Source organism: Sander lucioperca, chromosome 13 (genome assembly GCF_008315115.2).
Source record: "Sander lucioperca isolate FBNREF2018 chromosome 13, SLUC_FBN_1.2, whole genome shotgun sequence".
NCBI lineage: Eukaryota > Metazoa > Chordata > Actinopteri > Perciformes > Percidae > Sander > Sander lucioperca.
In genome coordinates this window covers 16,100,735-16,123,158 of record NC_050185.1, presented here as the reverse complement: position 1 = coordinate 16,123,158, position 22,424 = coordinate 16,100,735, and the positions used below count along the sequence as shown (strand labels likewise).

Sequence of the window (22,424 nt, the reverse complement as noted above, 5' to 3'; positions counted from 1 at the left end):
CGGTTATTAGTTTTCTAGGCCCTTCTCTAACAGACGAAAGCGGAAGTACACACAAATAACAATCTTGCGTCGTATGGATACTTCAGGGTTCTCCTCTTCACTGTCAACCACCCGCGTAGTTCGAAACAGCTTGGTGGAAATGGCGGCGAGACAGTCGTTACAACGCCGACAGAAAAGTATAAATACTACGTTTGAGTCCAGTATAGACTCCACCGCCGTCGAAGAAAAGTTGTTTGGCCAAGCAGAGGAGGAGGACGGTGACGACGACGGACCTGTAGTCTTCATCTGCGGGAAGTGCAAGTTGCCTGTTGGGGATTCAATGTCCTGGGATGGAAGTGAAGACTGCCAAAACCAAATACGACTGAAGCGTAAGGAGGTTTAGCTTGCTTGCTTTTCTTCATTTAGCGGTAAAACTGAATGATTTTGCATATAACGTTACAGTTAAATCAGTTGGGTGATTCCCCCCCCCACCAATATCTTTCCACTTTTTATAACTGGAAGTTAGCTAACGTAAGCTTGTTATTGCAGTTTTAAATTGTATGAAAATGGTGCATTCATAGGCAGTTGTAGAGGTTGGGAACTTACAAATATGGACGTTAACGTTATCTCAATAATATGAAGGCTGCACTACGCTGCTGACACGTTTGTGATGTTTTGGTTGTAGGGGTCACTGACAACGTCGTGGTTGGAGAGGACTCTCGCCTGCATGAAGCAAGCAAACGATCTCTCTGGTAAGAAGGTTCTGCCCATTAGTGAATTCGCTAGCTAAGTATTCAAATTCTTTTACTTAAGTAAAAATACCAATACAACAATAAAAATACTCTTATTACATTAAAAAAAGCTATGCATTCAAATATTTACCTGAGTAAAGGTTCAGAAATAATATCAGCAAAATGTTCTTAAAGTATCAAAATTAAAGTGCTCGTTAGGCCTCAGGATTGCCCCTGTCAGAGCTATACTAGTATATATTATATCATTGGATTATTATAACCGATGCTTAATCTTTATTTTATAGTCTAGTATAGAGGGATGTCATTTGAAATGCGTTATGTTTTGTTGGGTTGTTCAATCTATAAGAATGCATCATATTTTGTAAAATGTTGTATGTTAAATCTTAATCTGCAAAGTAACTAGTGACTATAGCTGTCAGATAACTGTAGTGGAATATAAAATAAAAGTACTTCTAAATTGTATTGAAGTACAACACTTTAATAAATGTATTTACTTAAATCTGATGGGCCAAACTGTTCTCTTTTTTTTCTTCTGTAATTTTCTCTTCGCAGTCTGATCGTGGATCTATTCTGTCGAGGCTGCAGCTCTGTGCTTGGTATGGTTTACGCATCCACGCCTAAGAACCTGGACCACAAGAGATTTGCATTCTGTCTCAATGTAGCAGACATTGACAGGTATGTTTAGGGCTGGGATTGCACGAATGTTTAAAGACACATACATCAGTGTAAATTTTGTTTAATGGGATTTAGATCATTTTTTGAAGAGAGTGAAATGATCACAACTGGACTGTTGACTGTGAAGAATGTTGTACCTGTGAAGTTATTTCACAAGATTACATTATGTGAGAAGAAAATTGAACAGAAATTGTCGCCTTGTTTACTGTATATAAAAACGTGAGTATAAGCATCTATTTTGTCTTAAAACTTGAAAACACGGACCCTTATTTATAAACTGGTATTAACAAATTTAATCTTAATGACATCAGCGTATTCTCATAATCAAGTAGAATCATGTAGAAATAAAAAGCCTACTTAGATGTGGAAAATATCCTATCTTGACTAGAGATGTTCCGATACCAGTATCGGTATCGGCTCCGATACTGCCTAAAACGCTGGTATCGGTATCGGGAAGTACTGGAGTTTATGCACTGATCTGATACCATGTAATAAAGCCCTAAAGAAAATCTACGTTAAAGCAGTTTATTTATGTTCTTTTTCCATTATAACTGACTGTCAAACTGGATAATAAAAGAAAGTTCTGTGGCATTTATTGTTTGTGTTTGTTCATGTTTCACAAAGAGTTTAACCTGAGCCAGACCGACAACAAAGATAGAAATAATATCACATCCATACAGGGATAGTAGTATACAGTTGTTATAATAAAATATATGACACACTGGTATCGAATTGGTACTCTGTATCGGCCGATACACAAGTTCAGGTATCGGAATCGGTATCGGGAAGCAAAAAATGGTATCGGACCATCTCTAATCTTGACACACATTGTCTAGCTATAATTTGGTAGTGTTTATGGTTGGGGTATTGTATGGAATTCCACTAGTTGTAAAGCAGTTAATGGCATGCATCCCCTGTTGCACTCTACTATTACACTGTGAATCTTTTTCAGCTATGTGCTTGGCTCTGCAAGCCAGATGCTGGCAGCAGAGGGCCCCAAAGAGCAGCCAGTCACACTGGAGTACAGAGGCATTGTTGAACAACAGCTGACAGAGGTAAATTACTGCTGCTGCTTTTTCTTTGTCTTTGGTTTTCTCAGATATTGTATCAGTGTGAGAAAAATGTTTCATCCGCTGAGCAGAAAGTCTGCCCTAAAACCTCACTGCAATATGTACTATCTCTCCAAACACAGGTTCGGTTTAGTCCTTTAAAATTGTATTGTTGTGTAAAAATGGCTGAAGAAAAACTACAGATCTGTCCTGCACATTGCCAGTTATGAGTCACTGTTCTCTGTGTTGCATTGTGTTGCTGACAGTGCTCTCACATTGCTTTAGAGCAGCTCTCTCATTGATTATCAATGCACAGGTTGTACTAATGATGACATCAGCTTAGTACTGGGAAGCCCTCACTCCTGTGACGGGCAGACGTTTATATCAGACATTACCTCATCTCACCGTGTCATCCCCGGCAAAGTGACTTCTTTCTCATACCGTTTTAGATCAGATTAAAATAAAGAAGTATATTTTCAGTACGCATCAATCATAGCATCCATTTCTGTTTATAATTTTCTGTAGGTTTTAACTTTTAAACCCTTTGAAAAAAATGTTTGACACATTAGTGTTGTTGTTATTATAAAAATGTAGATGGTACTTACATTTTTCACTGGAATAGTGTTGTGGTTTGCAAAGTTCTTCTAAATCATCCTTTGTTTAAAACATATCCACACAGCCACAGATTGACCAGTAGGTGGTGCTAGTGTGCCGGAGCACATGGCAGCCCTCCCACACTCTTGCACCAAGGACAATAGATGTGATGGGGAGCATGTTGAGGAATCTTTGTTAGAGGAAAAACATGTTTTGCCCATGAAGTGTCTTTGTCACTATAGCTGGATGTATGCATGGCATTTTGTTTTATTTGGCAGTGAATTTCCTGCAGGTGACAATTGACCATTGTGTTATGAGATGTAATCTATGTAACACTACTGGTTATAAACAAGGAAAAAAAAAACATTGCATGTCAGCAATAGAACATTAGATGTGCCTTTTATTCCTCATGGAGATGTCATGTCTGTGTATTGGCACACCAAGTACCGTGTTGTTTTTTCTGTCTGATAGTTTCCATGTATAATTATCTTTTCTCTTTGAAGCCACTTTTGTGAACCTCCAAGACAAATACATTTCAGAATGGATCAACTCTTTAGTTCATCTCATCCAACAAAGCCCACGTCACTGATATAATAATGTTGTTACACCATGTGTCACTCCAACAAAGGAGTGCGCCGTAAAATGAAATGAACAGGCTTACCTCATATTCTCTTACCACTTAAATCCACCTCGTCATCGACTGTGTTTAGTCGCTGTGTGGGTAGGCTGAAGACTAATCTGACTATGGTTACGCGCTGATTGTATTAATTTTAGGTGGCTTTATAGCCATCATTCATTGTTAGTCATTGGCACATTCTATGAAGATTATAAAGGCCTTTGACTAGGTCAAGAATTAAAATCTGTTTTATCACGTTTGTCAACATAAATCTTTATGGCTTTTTCACTGACAACTACTATAATTTCTTTCAGTCACCATTGTGTTTGAGTTCGGGCCCTAAGCTGTTTTGCCAGCAGTCTAGTTTTCTAGACAAAATTTTGAAATAGCATTTCCAATTTATGTGGTTTCTAACGGCTTGTCCATCCACAACTCATGTAGGTATTGATACTTTTGGGTGTACCACTATAAAATCTGGAGAGTTTACTCCCCGGAGTCCTTATGTTTCTTTTCTCGCCCAGAATATTCCCTTTGATTAGGGTGGCACCAAGATCTTGGTTGCAGCTGTCACAGTGGTCCTACGTTCTGTGATGCCCTACAGTGTCCGGCTGCGTCCTGCTACGTCCACCCATGCTCTGCTGTGCCACGCTACATCCTGTAACACCCTGCTATGACATGAACTACTACGACTACCATTTGTAGTCACTGTTCCATTATCTTTATTGTGATTATTATTGCCACTGTTCAGCACATCCCCAACCGGCACCGTCAGACACCGCCTACCAAGAGTCTGACCGAGGTTTCTTCCTAAAAGGGAGTTTTTCCTCACCACTGCTAATGCTTGCTCTTGGGGGAATTACTGGAATTGTTGGGACTTTGTAAATTATAGTGTGGTCTAGACCTACTCTATCTGTAAAGTGTCTCGAGATAACTCTTGTTAGGATTTCATACTAGAAATAAAATTGAATTGAAAGCTGTTGATCAGAAAGTTTTACAGCCGACCAATTTATTTCTTCTTTTTCTTCTTCTAAAAACGGTAAAATAAGTATAATTGATAATAAACACTGCAGTTCCTCGAGACCTAAGTAAAGTTTCCATGTCTTGCTTCTCAACTGCTGAAACAGGATTGGTAACAGTCAGAACTGGAAAAAAGAAAAACAACAAAGCAGTCTACGGTAGCATGGGGAGAGCAGAGGTCAGTTAGAAAAAAAACTCCCAAAAAGGATACGAAAGGGTTACGAGGATATAGTTCTTTTGTGTGCTTGCGTAATTGCAATGTGAAACCGAGACTTACCGGATCAAATGTATCAATGAAAAAAACAGAAACATGAACCTTGGTTCGGACTTTCAGGTGTGAAAAAAGCCCTCGGTATCAGTAGTTCCAGCAGGTATCGTCACTAGTATTACAATGTCCAACGATACCCAGCCCTGCACTCTTTGTCCTCAGCTATACTCTATCTGTTGAAGCCGCCATAGTTAATGTATCATGTCTGTCTGTCTGTCTGTCTGACTCGTAGACACTTGTTTGGGTTTTTCATCTTGTACACTCACTGACCTGTCTCCCCGCCCCCTCCCACTCCCTTTTTTTTCTCCCCCATTGCCCCCCCCCCTTCATACCCATCTAACCCTGATCACTTCCCTTCTGGGTTTCGTCATTCTCCCTCACTATTCTCCCCCTTTTCCTATTGTCTTTACTCCACCCGTCTTTCTTCCTCGCTGCTTTCTGCTGCTCCCTTTATTTCCCACCTGTCCTTACTCCTTACTCTTTACTCATTTTTCTGCTGTTCTGCCCTTGCTGTTCATCTTCACATGCCAATCCGGCCCTTTTTTTTTTTTTTAAAACCTTCCCCATCTCTCCTGTCTGACCCCATCCTTCCCAGATGAAAATGCTGGTCATGTCCATGGCACAGAGGCTGGAAGAGATTGATGCTGGCCTTCAGGAGGAATGTGATGTGGCATGACGATGATGAAGAACGTCACTTTGTCTGGGTGGGTGCTTTGTCCAGGTGTTGAACGTGACTTCTCGCCCGTACCTTTTACAGTAATGTTTCCTCCTCTAAGTTTCATCTCAACCACATTCCCTCAGCCACACGTTTTGTCCGAGCCTCACCTTGCACACACACACACACACAAACACACGGCTTCCACTCTGCTTTGTCCTGATTACCGACGGTGAAACAAAGACTGCCTGCACATGTAATCAATCATGTTGTCAGCGTGGCTCCTGTGGCTCATGGCACCATCTTCTCTGTGGGTCTCAGTGCAGAGTGAATGTACGCTGTGAGCAGAATGTTTATTTGTGCAGGATTTCATCAGGCAGGCTGCAAACTCAGCAAAATGCAGCATTGATCTGGCCACTCGATTCCACACACTTTTTTTTTTTTTCTTTGTTCTGTTCCTCAAGCATGGAGCCTTGAAGGATTGATGTGTATATATGCTTTTTTATCGCCTTGTTGTGCCCAGAAGTGAACAACATTTGATGAATTTGGATTGAAAAAGACACACTCAAGCACAGTATTGGCTATTCTTTTAGTTAGGAATCATCTAAAGACTTTTCTGTCTTTTTATTTTATTTTATTTTATTTTTTTTTTCAAATATTGCCTGAATTTTCTTAAATGGGCAGCAATTTGCATCTCTTAATTTGTTATTACATTGACTCATTACTGGTTTGTTTTGTTTGTTCATAGTTGTACAAGCTTCTATTGTCTTAAGTATGTTTGTGTAATAAAGACATTTAAAAAAAAAATGCATTTTAATATTACTAATATTTTATTAGAATTTACAATATTTATTATGTCAGTTTTATATAAAGGAGCAAACCAAATAAGACAACTTTAAATTACCAGGATGATCTTTTTAAATGTTTTTTCTTTGACTTTGTGCAGTAAGATTGTTTGGGGCTCAGTGGCTCATCCTGCTTTGTCTAATTAGAAGTATTTATTGGATTTAAGAGTTAAACAACATGTTTAAGGTCTTTGGTGTTAGGCAGGGTGGTGATTATATTTAAAGGCTGAGTGTTTACCAACTGACCTCTACTGTGCCTAGCAACACTTTCTACTAAGGCGGGAAAGCGGCTATATGCTGTACCGCTTGCCCTCTCTCACCCACAAGGTTTCATCAGCCTCACAGAACAACAACAGTTAGAAACGGCCAACCAGCATGCTGTATCCAAGGGCAGGTTGCGATGGCAACTGAGAGCACGTGCTATGCTGAATGCCTGTTGCCATCTCGTCATCGCGTTCACTGCCGTAGGAACAGCCAGCCAGCTCGCTGGCCTGCACGCCTGTCAACAGACGTTATCCCCCGCTCATGCTCAGACACATACACGGGGGAGGAGTCCTGAGTGGGAACCCCCCCCCTCACACGCCCTAATCTCTGTGTGATGTTTTTCTCTCTGCTAACCCCACCCTTGCCCATCTTTCTCCTTCCCCCTCCTTCAACTGCTGGGGAAAAAAGTCAAAACAACAACAAACAAGCCGGCATGGTTTTTGTTATTTCTGGTGGTGGGTGGTGGTGTTGTCTTTATAGAGTCCTCGCTTAAGAATGAGGTGCCTTCATGCATCCTGCATAGAGAGTGGATGATGCAAGCCGGCCAACCAGTCAACTGTCCAGATGTGTGCTGTTACACACTGTAACAGACCCATTTTGGAGAATATTTTCCCGTTTGTTTGTTGTTCCATTCAGAGCATTAGAGCTTAAAGGCTAGTAGTTGTGTTTGGAGTTAGCGTCACTGTGAATGGCTCACCGAATGGCCTTTGAGCTGTTTTATATATAGACATTGTGTTGCTGGATGCATTGCACTGCTGAGTGCAATTATTGCACCGGATTCACCCCACTCACCCCTTAAGTCTCAACCAATCATTACCACCCAAACCAAGACTAACTTAGAAACGTACACATGCATCAGTCAGTACATCTACACACATTCTACAAGCACTCCGGGACAAAGGATGAATAATGCAGAGGTTGTGTCTGAGTGAAAGTCGCCTCCCCTCTTTCCCTCCTTTTCACCTTCCCCAAGCAATAAGGAAGCAATGTTGCCATGGAGGCAATGAAGCCTCGGCACACTATCAGCCAATTACAGCCTTCCCTGTGTGAAACATGAGACCAATGGCTGCTTGAACTGATGCTGCTGTTGCTACAGACACTGAGATCCTATTGGCTGAGCTCTGCTCTTTGATTGAATTTCTGATCTTGTTTTTGAGAGAGAAAATATCTCAAGGAGTGCCATCTGTGTGCCAACTTACAAAATATGTTTGTTTTCATTTCCACAAAATGAAAAGGATTATTTTGTGAGAGGGAAAATGTTTCTGTTATAAGGGGTTTAACAGACCTAAATGCAGTTCCATTTTTGGTGCAGTAATAAAGTGGGCAATGAGGAAAGGGATTTCTTTCTGGTACTAGGTACATCCTGAGGTGTCTGGGGATTTGTCAATTAAAAAATGGAAAAACAACCATAATTTGATTAATTAGTACATGTTTCTTTTTCTGCCCTAGCTTCATATTATTTGGTTTTCCCCTGACAAAAGAGCCACACCCCACCAGTTGCTCATTGCTCGTTTATGACCAATTCCTGGTTTAACTCTGGATTTCCCAAACCCCAGGTCCATTGTGTTTCATCACAGTCTCATACAGTGATATTTTATCTGTGCTGTTAATTCAAAATGTTTTTATATAAATATATTTACATGGTGCCTTTATGTAAATGCTATCCACATATATTTAATATATCAAGTACATGTTTAAATATAAATAAAATATATAATAATAAAATATGACATAAAAAACTTTCAAAGAACATTTACGTAGAGAACCAAACTGAACTTTTGACACTTGGTTGATCGCCACTACTTTTCCTCACATGGTGAGGTTGGTTGATATAATGCTTCACCAAAATCTTGTTTTTAGATCTAAAGTCATTAAGACAGTCTGATCTCATCTTTGTCTTTGTGTCGGACAGACTAGACGACAGGTCAATTAGTAAATCTGGGAGGTTAAATTTACTAAATTAATCTGCGGAATCAGTGGATGTAAAATGATCTTGGTGTCAAAAGCATTTGGGAAACGTAGCCCAGTTCTTTTTTACTAACAGCACCTCCTAGGGCGGAAGCGTAAAATCTCTAATAAGGCACAGCCTTCTCGTTTCATTAATCACCTTCATCTGTGTCTGATCGAAACAGGATAGCCGGCCAGTCGTCTAACGGAATAACCCAAATCCCCTCTTAGTGCTCAAAGCCTCCTTCATTAGAAACATCTGCTTGTTTATTTCCCCACACATCTTTGAGTATGCCGGTGTCTGCCAGGAAGTCTCTCACTCTCTCCTCCTCATGTTCTGCATGTGTGAGAGCTGCTGAGGAAGGCAGAACTCGTGTGTGTGTGTGTGTGTGTGTGTGTGTGTGTGTGTGTGTGTGTGCGCGTGTGTGTGTGTGTGTGTGTGTTGGTCACTGTGTAGCAGGTTAATCGTCTGTTTTTCTCAGACACAAAGGCTCGTCCCAGTGACACCCTGGTGTGTGTGTGTGTGTGTGTGTGTGTGTGTGTGTGTGTGTGTGTGTGTGTGTGTGTGTGTGTGTGTGTGTGTGACGAGAAGGGGGCTGAAAACAGTATTAGTGTCATCAGGATCTAAGCCTGAACAGATTGACAGAAAAAAGTCCTGCTGTACAGTAAGTGGTCAGTTTGGCCTCTCATTAAAAGTGATTTGAATATTAAAACAGAGGTCTGTCTGAAGAACATTAAATTAAACATTAACATTAAATTAAACAAAAATGACTCCAGGATGTGGCATATGTCTGCTGTCTTGTTTTAGTCTCAATTTAAATTAAAGTTTGTCAAGATGTATGGCTTGATGAGGACAAAAGACAATACATATTTTATTTAGGCACAGAAAGTCATCCATCGTGCATTTTCATCTAGCATCCCAAATATTTCTGAAATCAATCCTGGAGAAATCTGACGTACTAACTCCTTTCTATTGTTTTGGACACCGAGTAGTTATGATTAAAATTCCTCTAATATGATTATGATAAAAAAAAAAAAAAATCAACTGCCCACCCTTGCTGGGATGGTGAAGATGGGTGTTTGTTTATCACAGAATCGTCATTGTAATTTGACCTGTTTACACAGATTAAAGTTGAAATAATCTGTCAACAAAAAAGATTTTTTTTTTTTGTCTTTATCTCATCAGTATGTATTTCTTCCAGTAATGCTTCCAGATGAAACTGCTTCCCCCCAAAAAATCTACACCTATTACAGGCATTACCTGTACATGCCCTGTAGTGTACACTATCCTTACGCTCAGCACTGTGGTTAAGCCATAGTATTTATGGTTCGTCTCTCCGGACAGCCTAGGGATTTTGAACAACTGTCCGCCTGTTTTTGATAAACAAAAGGCTCCAGCTCTAATGCATTTTTGAGCCACTCTTGCCCCTTGGCTTTTATCAGCTTAGCCACGCCGGTTTAATCTGACAGCCCTGTTTTTGTCATCCTGTGCATGTGTGTGTTTGTCTCAGAGCTCTAGTGATCCCCCTTCTTTGTCTCGTCAGGCCAGTGTCACCCAAAGAGGTTTATGATGGGGGCCACAGCTGAGTAGATTAGTGTCTACTACAGTATGTGTGTGTCCGTCCTAAAGATCCTTCAGCTGTTCCAAGGGTGTGTTTTTCTTTTTTTTACCCACCACAGGTGTCCTGTGGGAAATGTATATGGTATGTGAGGGTGAGACAAGTGGCACATTGAGGTTGTAAAGTAACAGAGTCTTCCGTAGCAGAGGCCAAATTTCATGAAGTGCTCCCGGAGCTGAGAGCTTTAAGAATAAATTACACGCCTCAGGCTCTGTAAACTACACATAAATTAACAAGAATGTTGGATTCTGTGGAATTACTTAATTATAGTTATTCAAGTGTATTAATTCTATATTTTTTCAGCAAATAAGAAGCTGTGCATGTGTGCAGGCAAAGTAAATGAAAATGAAGCCAGACAGTAGGTAGATGCATTTTAAAGACCAGACAGACACATAATGGATTCAGTATAAATTTTTAAAATACTTTATACAGCATAGAAATCTCTTGACACTCAAAGAAAACCATCCATTACAAAATCTTACAAAAGACCACCCCACCCCCCCTCGAGTCTATCAATCTCAGTGTCAACCAAAAAAAGGTACAGACAGAGACACAATTTAAAATGGTGACAGTACAGTACGACTCGTGAAACATTGCATGCAACTTTTTCATTTGGACAGGAAGAGGTTTTACGGTATCTTAACATGAGAAGCCTCATGTGCCTGTGGAAGCCTTTTTGTCAAATAGTTTTATGAAGCAACTAAGATGTGAAAATGTCCGGTTGATAAACATTTTACAATCTCTTCAGACAGAATAAGTGACAGGAACACAGGAGTCGTACTGTTATTTACAAGCACAATTTTCACATCACTCTCAGAGAGCTCTTGGCAAATACTCGTCATTGCAGTTAACACTTAAGACTATTGCACAAACTACAGCATTAAGACAAAAGGAAGTGAATTATTTTCATGGATGTACGTGATCCTTCCACCTTCATACCTCAGCCTTTGGTGAGATTGATACGTTTTGATGCTCAATCTATTTTATTTAGTTTTTTCAAAAGTGACTATGAACAGGCTGTGAGAAAGTCATAACTAAGACTGACATTTTCTTATGGGTCGTAGAGTTGATGTAACACTTGTATATAAAAAGTTAGAGCTGTGAATTATTATTAGTGTTGAGTTATAGTTTATGAGAATGCCATAAAAAGTGAGAGTATGACATCTCTTGGTACCTACTTCTATTTCAGTGTGTTGATTCTTATGGCATTAACGCTCAAGACACTGCAACGTGGTGGCAAAATCCACACAAGCATCTCACAATCGACTGCTGTTATACATTAATGTATGAATAATACAGTGAGGTAAAGGATGGTAAACACCGTTGTTTCTTCAGGTTTTGGTTTTAAAGAATAGTGCAGTGAGCTTCTTCATCCAGGCAGCATTGAGGATACAGTGCCAGCTGGCTGGAAGTCAGTGGGTAGGCTATCGTAGAGAGTGTTTTCACAGAGACAAAACATTTATACACATAATCAGGGTTAGGGTAAGAGTTGGGGTCTGTTAGCTGGTGTGAATCAGTCTGCGGCTCAATTAGTAACCAGTTACAGCAATACTACATAAGAGAGTACCTCTTAACTCAGTCTATAATACAGTGTGTGTGTGTGTGTGTGTGTGTGTGTGTGTGTGTGTGTGTAATACATGATGTACCATGTGGATGTCCACTCTGGATCTAGGCCATAGCGAGGTTTAGTCATTGCTCAGGGATCCGTTTCAAATCTCATCTTCTTAGCGTCACCACTTCTTATTACATAATGAGAGCGGTAACGAGAGATACAATATTTTATACTCTCACTCAAACCCCCTTTTGTTGCCTCCGTTTTTTTTCTTTTTTAAATGATCAAGTCTGTCTTGAAAAGTGGCTCAGTCGCAATAAAGGGACAGTTCACAGTTCAAAAGGCCGCTCTGGAAGACCTCTCCAACTTAAACAAAATGTTGAGAGGGGGCTTGAGTTCAGTCTTTCTTTCATTTTCTTGTGTAGTGTATCCCTCAGCAAAGGGTCTTGAGTGCACCTGAAGCACAGAGGAGAGTCTGCATGGGGTAGGGAGGCGGGGACACCACTTCCTCAACGACCTGTTCTGGCCGGAAAGAGAATGGCTGCAGCTGGACCTTCTTCTTTAGGATCTGTCCAATTCCCATCGAGGGGAACTTGCTGCGGTGCGTCGGGCTGTCGGGATCGCTACTGCTGCTGTTGGAAGGAGGACTGAATGCTGAGGTGGGGTTGAGGGGACTGAAGGCGGACTTTGGAGGGCTGAAAGCCGAGCTCCCCGGGGGGCTTCCTACAGTGCTGGGAGGGCTGCCGCTGGTGTCAGAAGAACCGCCCCAATCTGACGAGATGCTCTTCTTGGGCTGCGGGTTGACAATGAGGACGGGAGGACTGGGGATTGTGGCCTTCTTCAAGTAAGAGGAGTCGGGTTGGAAGGCAGAGACGTGGCGCGGCGGGGACAGAGTCCCATTGGTCAGCTTGTACCAGGGTGAGGCGGGGGTGTCTTCAATTTGCTCGGCTTTGGAGAGGGAGCCGAAGGAATGCATGCCGATCGGTGATGGAGCTGGTGGGGCAGGTATGTTGTGTTCTGGGCTCGTATTGACTTGTGGAAGGGTGGCCAAGCGCCTCCGTTGCTGAGGGGTGTTGGAAAAGAGAGGTTGGATCTCTAGATATTCCATGGAGGAAGAGGCGACGGTGCCAGGTGGTGCCAGAGGTGAATTACGATGGCCACCAGTTATGGCACGCAATAAACCTGAGGAAGAAATGAGAAGCACTGTTACATTTCTGAAATACTGGTTTTTGCATAACCGCCTGCAGGTACAACTTAATTATGTGAGTGCCTTGCGTGTCTAGATTCTATGTGTCATGTCAGTGAAGACATACCGCTTACAGTCAAAATTATTATCTGAGAGCATGTAACAAGCAGGTGTACAGTAAACATTCTGTGTAAAGACCAGCTCATCCTGACATGCAGGATCTGGATCAGCCTATGGGCTTTCTCTATACCACTTACAGGCAAATGAGGTGAGGGAAAGGAGTTAAGGCTTCACTTGTAAGCTCTTCTTCAAGTCAAGGCAACTTTATTATTATACTCCGACTACCTATCACTCTTTGTTCAAATTGAATTTGCTAAATGCTGCTGTGTTTAATAGATTCAATTCAGTTTAATTCCAAATAATATACTTACTTCTGTAGTATAAATGAAATTTAAAAAGTTTGTGCGTTTGCCCCTACGATTGACTGGAAACTTGTCCGGGATGTTTCCTCCCTGCTGGATGGGTGGGTGGAACGGTGGGTGGGTGGGTGGAAGGGTGGAAGGGTGGGTGGGTGGGTGGGTGGGTGGGTGGGCGGGTGGGTGGGCGGGTGGGTGGACGGGTGGGCGGGTGGGTGGGCGGGTGGACAGACAAACTGGATGGATGGATGGATGGATGGATGGATGGATGGATGAGGGTAACTACGTATGTGTGAAGAACATGCATGCTCAGTCAACCTACCCTGTATGAATAAAGGTAAATAAAATAGATAGAATAAATAAAGTGGTACTTTTTAAAACAAATATACGGTATCTTATCTTTTTCTTTTTTACAAATCTGACCAAGCGTTTTTGCACTGCACCATATGATCCCTCACCTGTTCTGTGTTTCTTCTCCTTGCTGGGCCCCTTGGCAACCGCCAGGTAGACGGGCGTCTGCTTGGGGGGTATAGTGAGCTTGTCCACGTGCTTCCTCCACTGGGTCTGGAAGTATTCGCTTTTCTGCTTTTCTCCTTTCTTATTTTCTTGAAACTGCATCTCCTAAACAGACGGGGCAAACCACACATTACAACAACCCTTAGCATTTGACAAACCTGTTGTTGTGTAAACAGTTTTATCCCCTATTATCCCCTAATAATTCATGCTCTCTTGTAACCCTTTCTAGACACAGAAAATTAATTCAGGTAGCGTGTGTCTTGTGTTTCCTTTGCCCTCTGTCATTGAGAATGGCATGGGACAGGTTTTAGCAAGGATTTCCTTACCCTGTACTCTTTAGAGAGTCTCTTCATTTTCTTGTTGAGGAGGAAGTAGACAGCAAGAGTGTGGCAGGCGCGGTTGGTGAGGACAGCGCTCAGCACCTCACTGTGCTTGTAGCTCATCTTCTCCGTCATATGCAGCAATACCGTGTGGTTTATTTCCTCAATGTGGATCCTGGACACAGGAATGCAGAGCGAGAAAGCTTGAATGCAATAAGAAGTTCTATGTTTGTAAAAAAAAAAAAAAAAAAAGAGGCTAAACTAGAAGACATACTGCTGCAAAATGCAATCTTTAAACTCTACCTGTTGAGGTACGGTGCCCCTGTGTTCTTGTTGGCCAGCTGTAGCCAGGAATCAGCCATCACCTGATGGATATTGGGACGCTTGTTGGGATCTGGCTCAAGAAGCTTCTTCAGAAGACAGATGGCAGCTAAGACAGAGATAGGGAAAATAAATATGAATAAGCTGCCACTGACGTTCTACTTGCTGCATAAGAGGAAAGTTTTCCAATACTGAAACATGTTTTTACATTACATATTTTTCTTCAGATATGCGACTGCTGTTTTGGTTGAAAACTATGGGACTGAATACTAATATTGCCTCACTTCTCTGCCATCCAGCACACCCCTTAACTAGTTTTGATTAGTTGGAGCAGAAGTACAAGTTTCACAATCCCTTGGTCCTGTCACAGTGCACAACAAACTTGGCCTTCATCCTACTCATCATCTGTCAATCCGTTATAAGACAGATGAGATGACACACCATCTTTTAGTTACTTACATAACTGGGTTAAGCCATCCATTACTGGTATTAGAGTGACACTGTTTTAACAGGAGTAGCAAATATGGTATGAGTGTAGCTACTTCCAGCGAAGAATAAACACACCTCTGTTCCCGTCTAAAAAAAGAACGCCGCCTTCTCAGGAATTCTGACAAACTCTGAGGCAATCAATCTTTTTTTCCATGCAGTCCCAGCGACTTAACAGGAAAAGTTAGATAACAATACATAATTACATAGATAAAACCGGCTACTAATTTTGAACAAACAATTGCAATTTGGTTAGTGCACTTGTTTACTCGTACTCTGCCAACATGTTTTCTTAATGCATTTGTACTTATTAAATGTTGAGGGTTTCCTTTCTCTCTGCTTAAACGCTAATGGTCTTGAATTTACGCTACACAGAAATATTACTAATCAGATTTCATATATGTAGTGTTATATTTGGGCATACGCATACTGTGCGTGTCAAAGGTAAGTATGGCGGTGACTAAAAGGATTGTATTTCTGCCGAAGCTGCCAAGTTCTTTCTTGAGAAATGCTTATCAGCAATGCATCAGTGAGTTCTCTTTGTTGCGTGCACTGATCAACTGTTAACATTCTCAGTGAATCACTGATCTGTTTTCTTACTTTTAGGTAAGCAGGGTGTCTGAAGGCTGCCTTTCTCTTAAGAAGATTTAAAAGAGCCGTAATAAAGAGTCTTAATCAAGGAGTTTCAAATCACAAAGACGCATCTGATTTATTGATTGGATAATACTTTTGCTATTTCCTAAGTTCGTTAGCCATTTGCTTCTCATTTAATCTTTTAGTTGGGTGACATTTAAAAAAAAAAAAAAAAAAAAGCTTCTAAAAGTAGAGTGTCAGAGAGCTTGTTTATTAAAGCCTGTTGGATAGCCAGACAAAAAGCTAAACAAAGAAGGCTACTGTCATTCCAGCAAATCAGAGCAGCCTATAATTAAGTATTTTCTATTGACCTTTCTTGCATCTCTTGGCAGACCAGAACATCAACATTCTTTCTCTCACATGCAATCATAACCTGAAATGATCTTATTTACACGATATATATATATATATATATCTCATGTCAGTTTAATCTTGAGGCATGGTAGCCTACATAGTAGACAAGTTGATAGATGAATCTTTTCTTCACCATAGAGAAACGCCTTGTAATCTATGATTTATCACATAGTTGCACATTAGTGCGTGCATTAGTGTTTACCTGTGGAGAGCGAGGGAGGTAGAGGGTTCATCTCTTTGTCCACCATCTTCTGGTGCAGGGCTCGGAGACTGAAGGGCTCCACAGTGAACGGCAGAGTCCCAGTCAACATGGCATACATGTTCACACCACTGGAAGATCAAAATACACACTTTAGCTCGGAGTGCACTTGTGAAATAAACAAATGTATTTAATTAAGTTGATATTTGGCAACAATTGATTACATTTTGAGAAAAAAAAAAAAGGAGTAATGCACTCACATGGACCAGACATCCACCTTCGGCCCGTACTTCTTTCTGGAGAGCAGCTCTGGGGCGGCATAGGCCGGACTTCCACACTGGGTGCTGAATGGGTCTGAGTATCCCAAGATGCCTGCGCAGTTACTGAGGCCAAAATCTGAGGGACAGAATAACTGGGGTGAGTGTTGTTTCTGGGTTTTATTACTGTCTTTTCAGCTCACTTATTAAACTAGTCGCCCCGTCACAGTGTTACACACACAAACAGAAGCAGATTAGCACTAAGGTGAAAGCTTGTAAGGGTTTTAACAGGACATTTAATTGCTCTTAGCTCTTCACCACATGCGGGGCACTCTGATACTCTGCATGTCCCACTCCAACTGACAAAATCTTTTCTTATTAAATTAACTAATGGCATTTCTGCATGTTTAATTCACAGGAAATTAAAAAGAAGCAGTAGCATTGCACCGAACAAGGAAAAGAAAGAGATGTGAGCGAGATACTGTAAATGTAAGAGCTTTTGAGTTACCTATGAGCTTTATGTTGTCCTGCTCATCCAACAGAAGGTTTTCTATCTTCAGATCCCTGTAAGACAAAGAGTGTCAGTGTTTACATTAGAACAATCATCACACAATGCACAAGCAGGAGAGGTAACCCCCCCTGCAAGCCCCAATACATACACACATGCCCCTCCCAATGTGGGTCACGCTGACGGATTTTCAGGGTCTATTGTGTGCCTCCAGATCCCTCCTTAGTCTTAAAAATCCTGTTATACAGTTATCTACATAGGCCATCTCTCCATGATAGAATTGTAGTTCCCAGGCTCTGAGCAACAAATAATTGAATATTCCCAGGAAGAGCTTTGTGAAGTTTATATCTGAAATTTGATTTAGATGGAGTTTATGTGTTGCTTTTTTCCCTGAATCGAATCAAATCAAATATTTTATCATAAGATTGTACAGCAGTATTTGTAGGAGAAATGCACTGGACTGATTAATATCTGTGCACAGTGCATGGAAATCCAGCTGTTATGATTAAAAAATCTATTTTTTATAATAATTCTTAGCAGCTCCCTTAGAAACCTTTTAAAGCTTAAAGCATGGCAAATATGGTTTTGTGGATTAACACTTATGTGCACAATTTGGATTTAACTCAGACTTTTAGAAAGAGGATCATGTCTCCGAGATCTTAAAGTCAGCTTTAACCCATAAATGGCACAAAGCTCTATCAGCTATGGATGGTAAACTGTCAATATTTTCTGAGGCATTTATACAAATTCTGCTCTAACATTGGACAGCAATGTGTATGGGGCTCTGTGTTTATTTTTCTCTCTCTGCATTGTTTCAAGTGTATTTTATTACCTGTGCACCACGCCTGCCCTGTGCAAGTGCTCAACGGCCAGCACCAACTGCCGGATGTATTTCTGAGTCTCCCGCTCATCCAGGCGTTTCTTGTCATAGATGCGGTTCATGAGGTTCCCGCCGGGACACAGCTCCATCACCAGGTAGTAGCTGTTCTCTGTCTCCAGGATGTCCAACAGCTGCGTGATGTTAGGGTGGCGGATCATCTGCTGGATGTGGCCCTCCCGCCGCAGGTTCTTGGTCACATACGAGTCCTTCTTGGCCTTTCGCTTGTCAATCACCTTCACCGCCACCTGGAGAAATTGAGACAGGAGGGAGAAAGATAAGAGGTGAGGAACTAATTTTAGACAAAGCACTGACTTGGCAGCTAAAGTTTGGCTCTTGTCCCCTTTGATATTATGAATTATACCCATGGCGAATAGAGCACTAGTGCACTACTGTGTCTTGGAGAGAGGTTTTCACAGATTTGTAGTGTAACAGGTGACAAGCTTCTCAGTCTCCATTGCAGGGTACATAACTCGACACTGCCCTTTCCCTCACAGCTGCTTCCAATGTGGGGCAACCCAGGCGCTATAGGGCCCTGAGGCAACAGGAGGGGGAGGTATGCGTATGTGTGTGTGTTGGAGGAGTTACTGAACCATCATAAACTAGGGGAAAAGAAAATATTACCCTTTCTGTTGAGAAGGCGCCAGGGCCAAATGGACAGTTGATATTCCCCCATTTGCCACAGAGTTTAGTTGCAACTAAACACACATGAGGAGCGGCGACAAATGTAGAAAGGAGACCTGGGAAGGATAAGTAAGTAGGGCTCATTTTCTGGCGCAGATTCAACAGACCGACTGAGAAGAATAGATTCCCAGGCAGGTGTGTTAAGTTTTTTCTTTAATTACTCATCCTAGCATCGCCTTTCTATGTTTCTCTGTCCTTGTTGTCTCATTGGAGAATAAATTTGCAGTCTCCTCATAAAAGCCACAGAACACTTCCCTCTGTAGGTAATTACATTCAATAACGTACCCATCTACTCTATTTCATCCTTTGCCCATATCACCTTGTATTCCGTCTAGACTGAGTTCAAGAGCATGGCTACTATACACAGCAAATCATCTCAAGGAGAGCGCACAGACATGGAAAAGCATGACCGGTGAAACTAATCACCATATCCATTAATGAAATGGTGAGGGCCAAAGTGGTTGTGTGTGTGTCTTCCCTTTCTTCTGTCCTTCAGCTTGTCTTTCTTTTTTACTTTTGTCCTTTTATCTCTGATAATTGATTCACCTCTGAGAACCTTTCTACAGCTGCTAATTAAACATGGCTGTGTGTGTGTGTGTGTGTGTGTGTGTGTGTGTGTGTGTGTGTGTGTGTGTGTTGAGCCAAGCCTTCACAATACAGTAGTAGATGGTGTTTACGCCAGGCAGCGTGGATAAGAAAGGGGGTGTTGGGTATGTATGGGGGGTGGGGCACTGTATTTACAGTAGACAGATCTATATGTGGAGGGGGAGTTGGGGATATAGAGGGGGAGGGGTGTGCCCAGCCAGGGGGCTTCTGGGGGATTCAGTTGTTTATCAGGCGGCCCTCAGACAGAAAAAAGAGGAGGTGGGGGTAGTATGGAGGGGAAAGTGGGTTACAGACATCAAAAACACATGCATATGACCTCCCCAGCCCCCTGATGACAGCTCCATCTCTCAACTCTCCTCACTTTCATGCCCCCTGCCTGTAACCACACACACACACACACACACACACACACACACACACACACACACACACTCTCTCTCATCCCCACTTCCTTAACTGACTTTCTAGTGATGCTAAAAAAAAAAGTCCTCCTGTACTATTTTCTTTCCCCCTGACTACCTTTTTGCTTGGATAAACTCCCTTCCCTCCGCCCCTCCTCCCCAGCGCCTGTTGGTCCCTGAATAAGAGAGGGAGAGCATGTGCTGTGCTTGGTTGTGCGATTGCCAGCGTTTGCATCATCCTTAACAAAGAGGGCGAGGGAAGAGGAGTGGAGCGCTTTCCCCTCACAGAAACAGAATGGGAGGGGGCCCCAGTGAAATGCATATTTATTAATTATGCATATTTATTAATTATTAGGGCACATGATGAGATAATAATTAATAAATATGCATTTCACTGGCACATATTCTGTTGTACACATATACAAACAGACATGGGTCTACATGTAGGGACACATAAGGACAAGGGGGTATTTTTTTTCCTATATGCAAATGTTCTGGCTGCCCCTCAAAACAGCTTGGAGAAACAAAGGCAACCAGTGGCCAATGGTGGCCCATATCAAAGCCCTGCGCTGGCAGAATCATAATGAGACTGAAGCCCATTTATCAACAACATGATTTAATATGCAAGTAGCAGCTCTGCTCTCTCATAGGTCGGCCAATTTCCCTCTCTGTCCCTATCACAGGCTCGCGCGCCCACAGCGGTGAGATCACCATCACCACCAGCAGACAAAGAAGAGGTTCATAAAAAGCCACAGATCGCACAACTAGTTATCCAACGCATGTTAGGGGAAGGACAGGCAGCTCTCTTTGTCTCTCTGGCACACACGAAAAGTAAATATTGCCACTGGAGCTTGGCTAGAAAACAAGCCCTGCTGTGCGTATGGCTGAGTTCAACAGCTGGTGGTGCCGCATGAGCTCATTAACAAAGCTCCCCATTGCAAACAGGGCTAATCACTTTCTCTGACAAAGCTAAGAACTAATTAGACACGTTGCAAAATCATAAAGTATGGCTAAACTGTCAATATGAACAGGTGAGCAGTTTATCGGTTGACCTGCAGGCAAGTGACAGCTGACACTGTCCACTGAAATGGAATTCGAAACCATTTCACCATATCCCCATTACCATGCTGCATGCCACTTAGGATCTTAAATGTTAAAACTTATCCTATGGCCTACAGTCAAAACAAACTCAGATAGTTTTCTAAAAGAAAAAAAAAAGTGAAGTGCAAGAAATCACGAGGCTTTAATTCACTTTAATTCTGATAGCATGTTATAGGATCGCAAAATGCATTAAAATAAAGCCAAGAAAATAGATTAGGCCTACACACAATTAAAACAAACCCTGTTGCATTTCCCCGCAATCTTACCTTTTCCCCAGTCAACGCATGGAGACCTTCTCTAACTTTGGCGAACGATCCTTCTCCCAGCTTCCTCCCGATCAGATAGTTCCCGACCCGTTTGGTGTGATAAAAGTTCTTGAGGATGTCCGCCGCAGGACTGCATAGAGAGGCCGGGAGGATGCTGTCATTCCCGGCACTATTTGGGGTTTTGCCCTCATATAGGCCTAACCCGTGGCTGTTGTCTACTACCATGTCGGCAACTGGCATCACAGCTGCCTTATCAAATGTCCCCTTTTAACAAGGGAGAAAATTACGCAGCTCGTCCCTTTCCCACCTTTAAGGCGGGTATTAAATGCTTAACGTCCGGTGCGTTAACTCCGGTCCGTCTGCGTCTTGCCCCTAATACAAATTAAGCGAACCGGAGCTTGCGCCACCTGTTCGCCCAAAGCATCCAGTGAGCGCACTCAGCAGATTCCGAGACGAGTCGTGATTAGTGTTATCAGCTTGACATGACACAGAAAAAATGTCAAACTCAATCATGGAAAGTAAAATTAAATGACGCAACCTGTATTAATACTTGTGAGGGTTTAAAAAAAAATAAAAAAAATCTGTAGCTCAGTCAGAGGTAGGCTCTTATTCGGCGTCCCTGCTCCATGACCTCCGTCTCTTGAATAGTCTATGCAGGCAGCGTGTTTTTCAGTTTGAACAACTGACTTTGCCGGTCATATGGGTGGGCGTTACTTAGTGTGAGGGTGAAAAAAAAGAAAAACACACAGCCCTCACACGGTGGTGGTAGCCGGGGTAATTTCCAATCCAATCAGCGCAGGCGGGCGGAGCACATGTGAGAACAAGGGGGACAAGTCCACCCGGTACCGCTGGCCGCCGTTTCGTATGGTGCGCTCAGATTGTACACAGCTATGAACAAAGAATATGTGTGTGGCCGGAAGAGATAGACAACAACACTGTCACTACAAATATTTCAATGTTTTGTTTATTCTTGTAACAAAATGTAGCCTATGTCTGTCTGCGTTGTGATTTTATTGTCAGATTTATTTGGGTAGAATGGGCGTAAAGGTACCAAATGTTCACGTGTGCTGTGCACCACGCATCCGTAAAATTCCTTAATTACACATAGAGGCGTTGGTTACATATAGTGGCAATACATGATCATAAATAAATGTTTGACTCTGTGAGAAATGGTCAATTTCATGTAAGGCGTGCAATCATCTATTGACATTTTTCACTGTGTTATTGGTTGTTGCTGAACTTGAGTTCTGCAAACAATAGAAAGTTGTAGGCTACTCCAGTAGACCATGTGGCAGACAAAGAAGCATCTTCCTCCTGCTTGTTGAGGTGTCACTGGCCTAATTAACATGGTGTTCATCACTCAGAGGAGAACACCTGCAGGGAGGGGCAACAGTTTGAGACATATTTTTCTTCCTGTAGCTATTTGGCTTCAGCTCAGCTAATCTGACCTAATATGATTAT

General features: G+C 42.0%; 2 protein-coding genes across 3 annotated transcripts; one reads left to right on the top strand and one right to left on the bottom strand.

The window, feature by feature from the left end:
• Window positions 1-58: 58 nt before the first annotated feature.
• On the top strand, window positions 59-6,135 carry mis18a (MIS18 kinetochore protein A). The gene is made up of 5 exons (XM_031280918.2): window positions 59-368; window positions 665-731; window positions 1,284-1,406; window positions 2,359-2,461; window positions 5,546-6,135. Exons 1-5 carry the CDS (start codon window positions 74-76, stop codon window positions 5,624-5,626), a joined length of 669 nt encoding a protein of 222 aa, XP_031136778.2. The 5' UTR covers window positions 59-73; the 3' UTR covers window positions 5,627-6,135.
• A 5,492-nt stretch (window positions 6,136-11,627) lies between these two features.
• hunk (hormonally up-regulated Neu-associated kinase) lies at window positions 11,628-21,653 on the bottom strand. 2 transcript variants are annotated; one of them, XR_004894895.1, is made up of 10 exons: window positions 20,964-21,653; window positions 17,861-18,153; window positions 17,029-17,084; window positions 16,524-16,659; window positions 16,267-16,394; window positions 14,574-14,700; window positions 14,277-14,445; window positions 13,893-14,055; window positions 12,111-13,014; window positions 11,628-12,079 (listed from the first exon to the last, which is right to left on the bottom strand). XR_004894895.1 is itself a non-coding variant. In XM_031280680.2 (9 exons), the coding sequence occupies exons 1-9, from the start codon at window positions 21,201-21,203 to the stop codon at window positions 12,266-12,268; spliced, it is 2,061 nt and encodes a 686-aa protein (XP_031136540.1). In that variant the 5' UTR covers window positions 21,204-21,653; the 3' UTR covers window positions 11,628-12,265. The 2 variants fall into 2 exon arrangements, 1 of the variants encoding a protein (XP_031136540.1); XM_031280680.2 differs by having other exon boundaries at window positions 11,628-13,014.
• Between the last annotated feature and the right edge of the window lie 771 nt (window positions 21,654-22,424).

Excerpts from the sequence above, each read along its gene's own strand:
- mis18a (XM_031280918.2), top strand. The coding sequence starts at position 74 with ATGGATACTTCAGGGTTCTCCTCTTCACTGTCAACCACCCGCGTAGTT. Across the intron at positions 369-664 it reads AAACCAAATACGACTGAAGC|GGGTCACTGACAACGTCGTG; the intron begins GTAAGGAGGTTT and ends TTTTGGTTGTAG. Across the intron at positions 732-1,283 it reads GCAAGCAAACGATCTCTCTG|TCTGATCGTGGATCTATTCT; the intron begins GTAAGAAGGTTC and ends TTCTCTTCGCAG.
- hunk (XM_031280680.2), bottom strand. The coding sequence starts at position 21,203 with ATGCCAGTTGCCGACATGGTAGTAGACAACAGCCACGGGTTAGGCCTA. Across the intron at positions 14,446-14,573 it reads GGGGCACCGTACCTCAACAG|GATCCACATTGAGGAAATAA; the intron begins GTAGAGTTTAAA and ends TCCTGTGTCCAG. Across the intron at positions 14,056-14,276 it reads GACTCTCTAAAGAGTACAGG|GAGATGCAGTTTCAAGAAAA; the intron begins GTAAGGAAATCC and ends CCGTCTGTTTAG.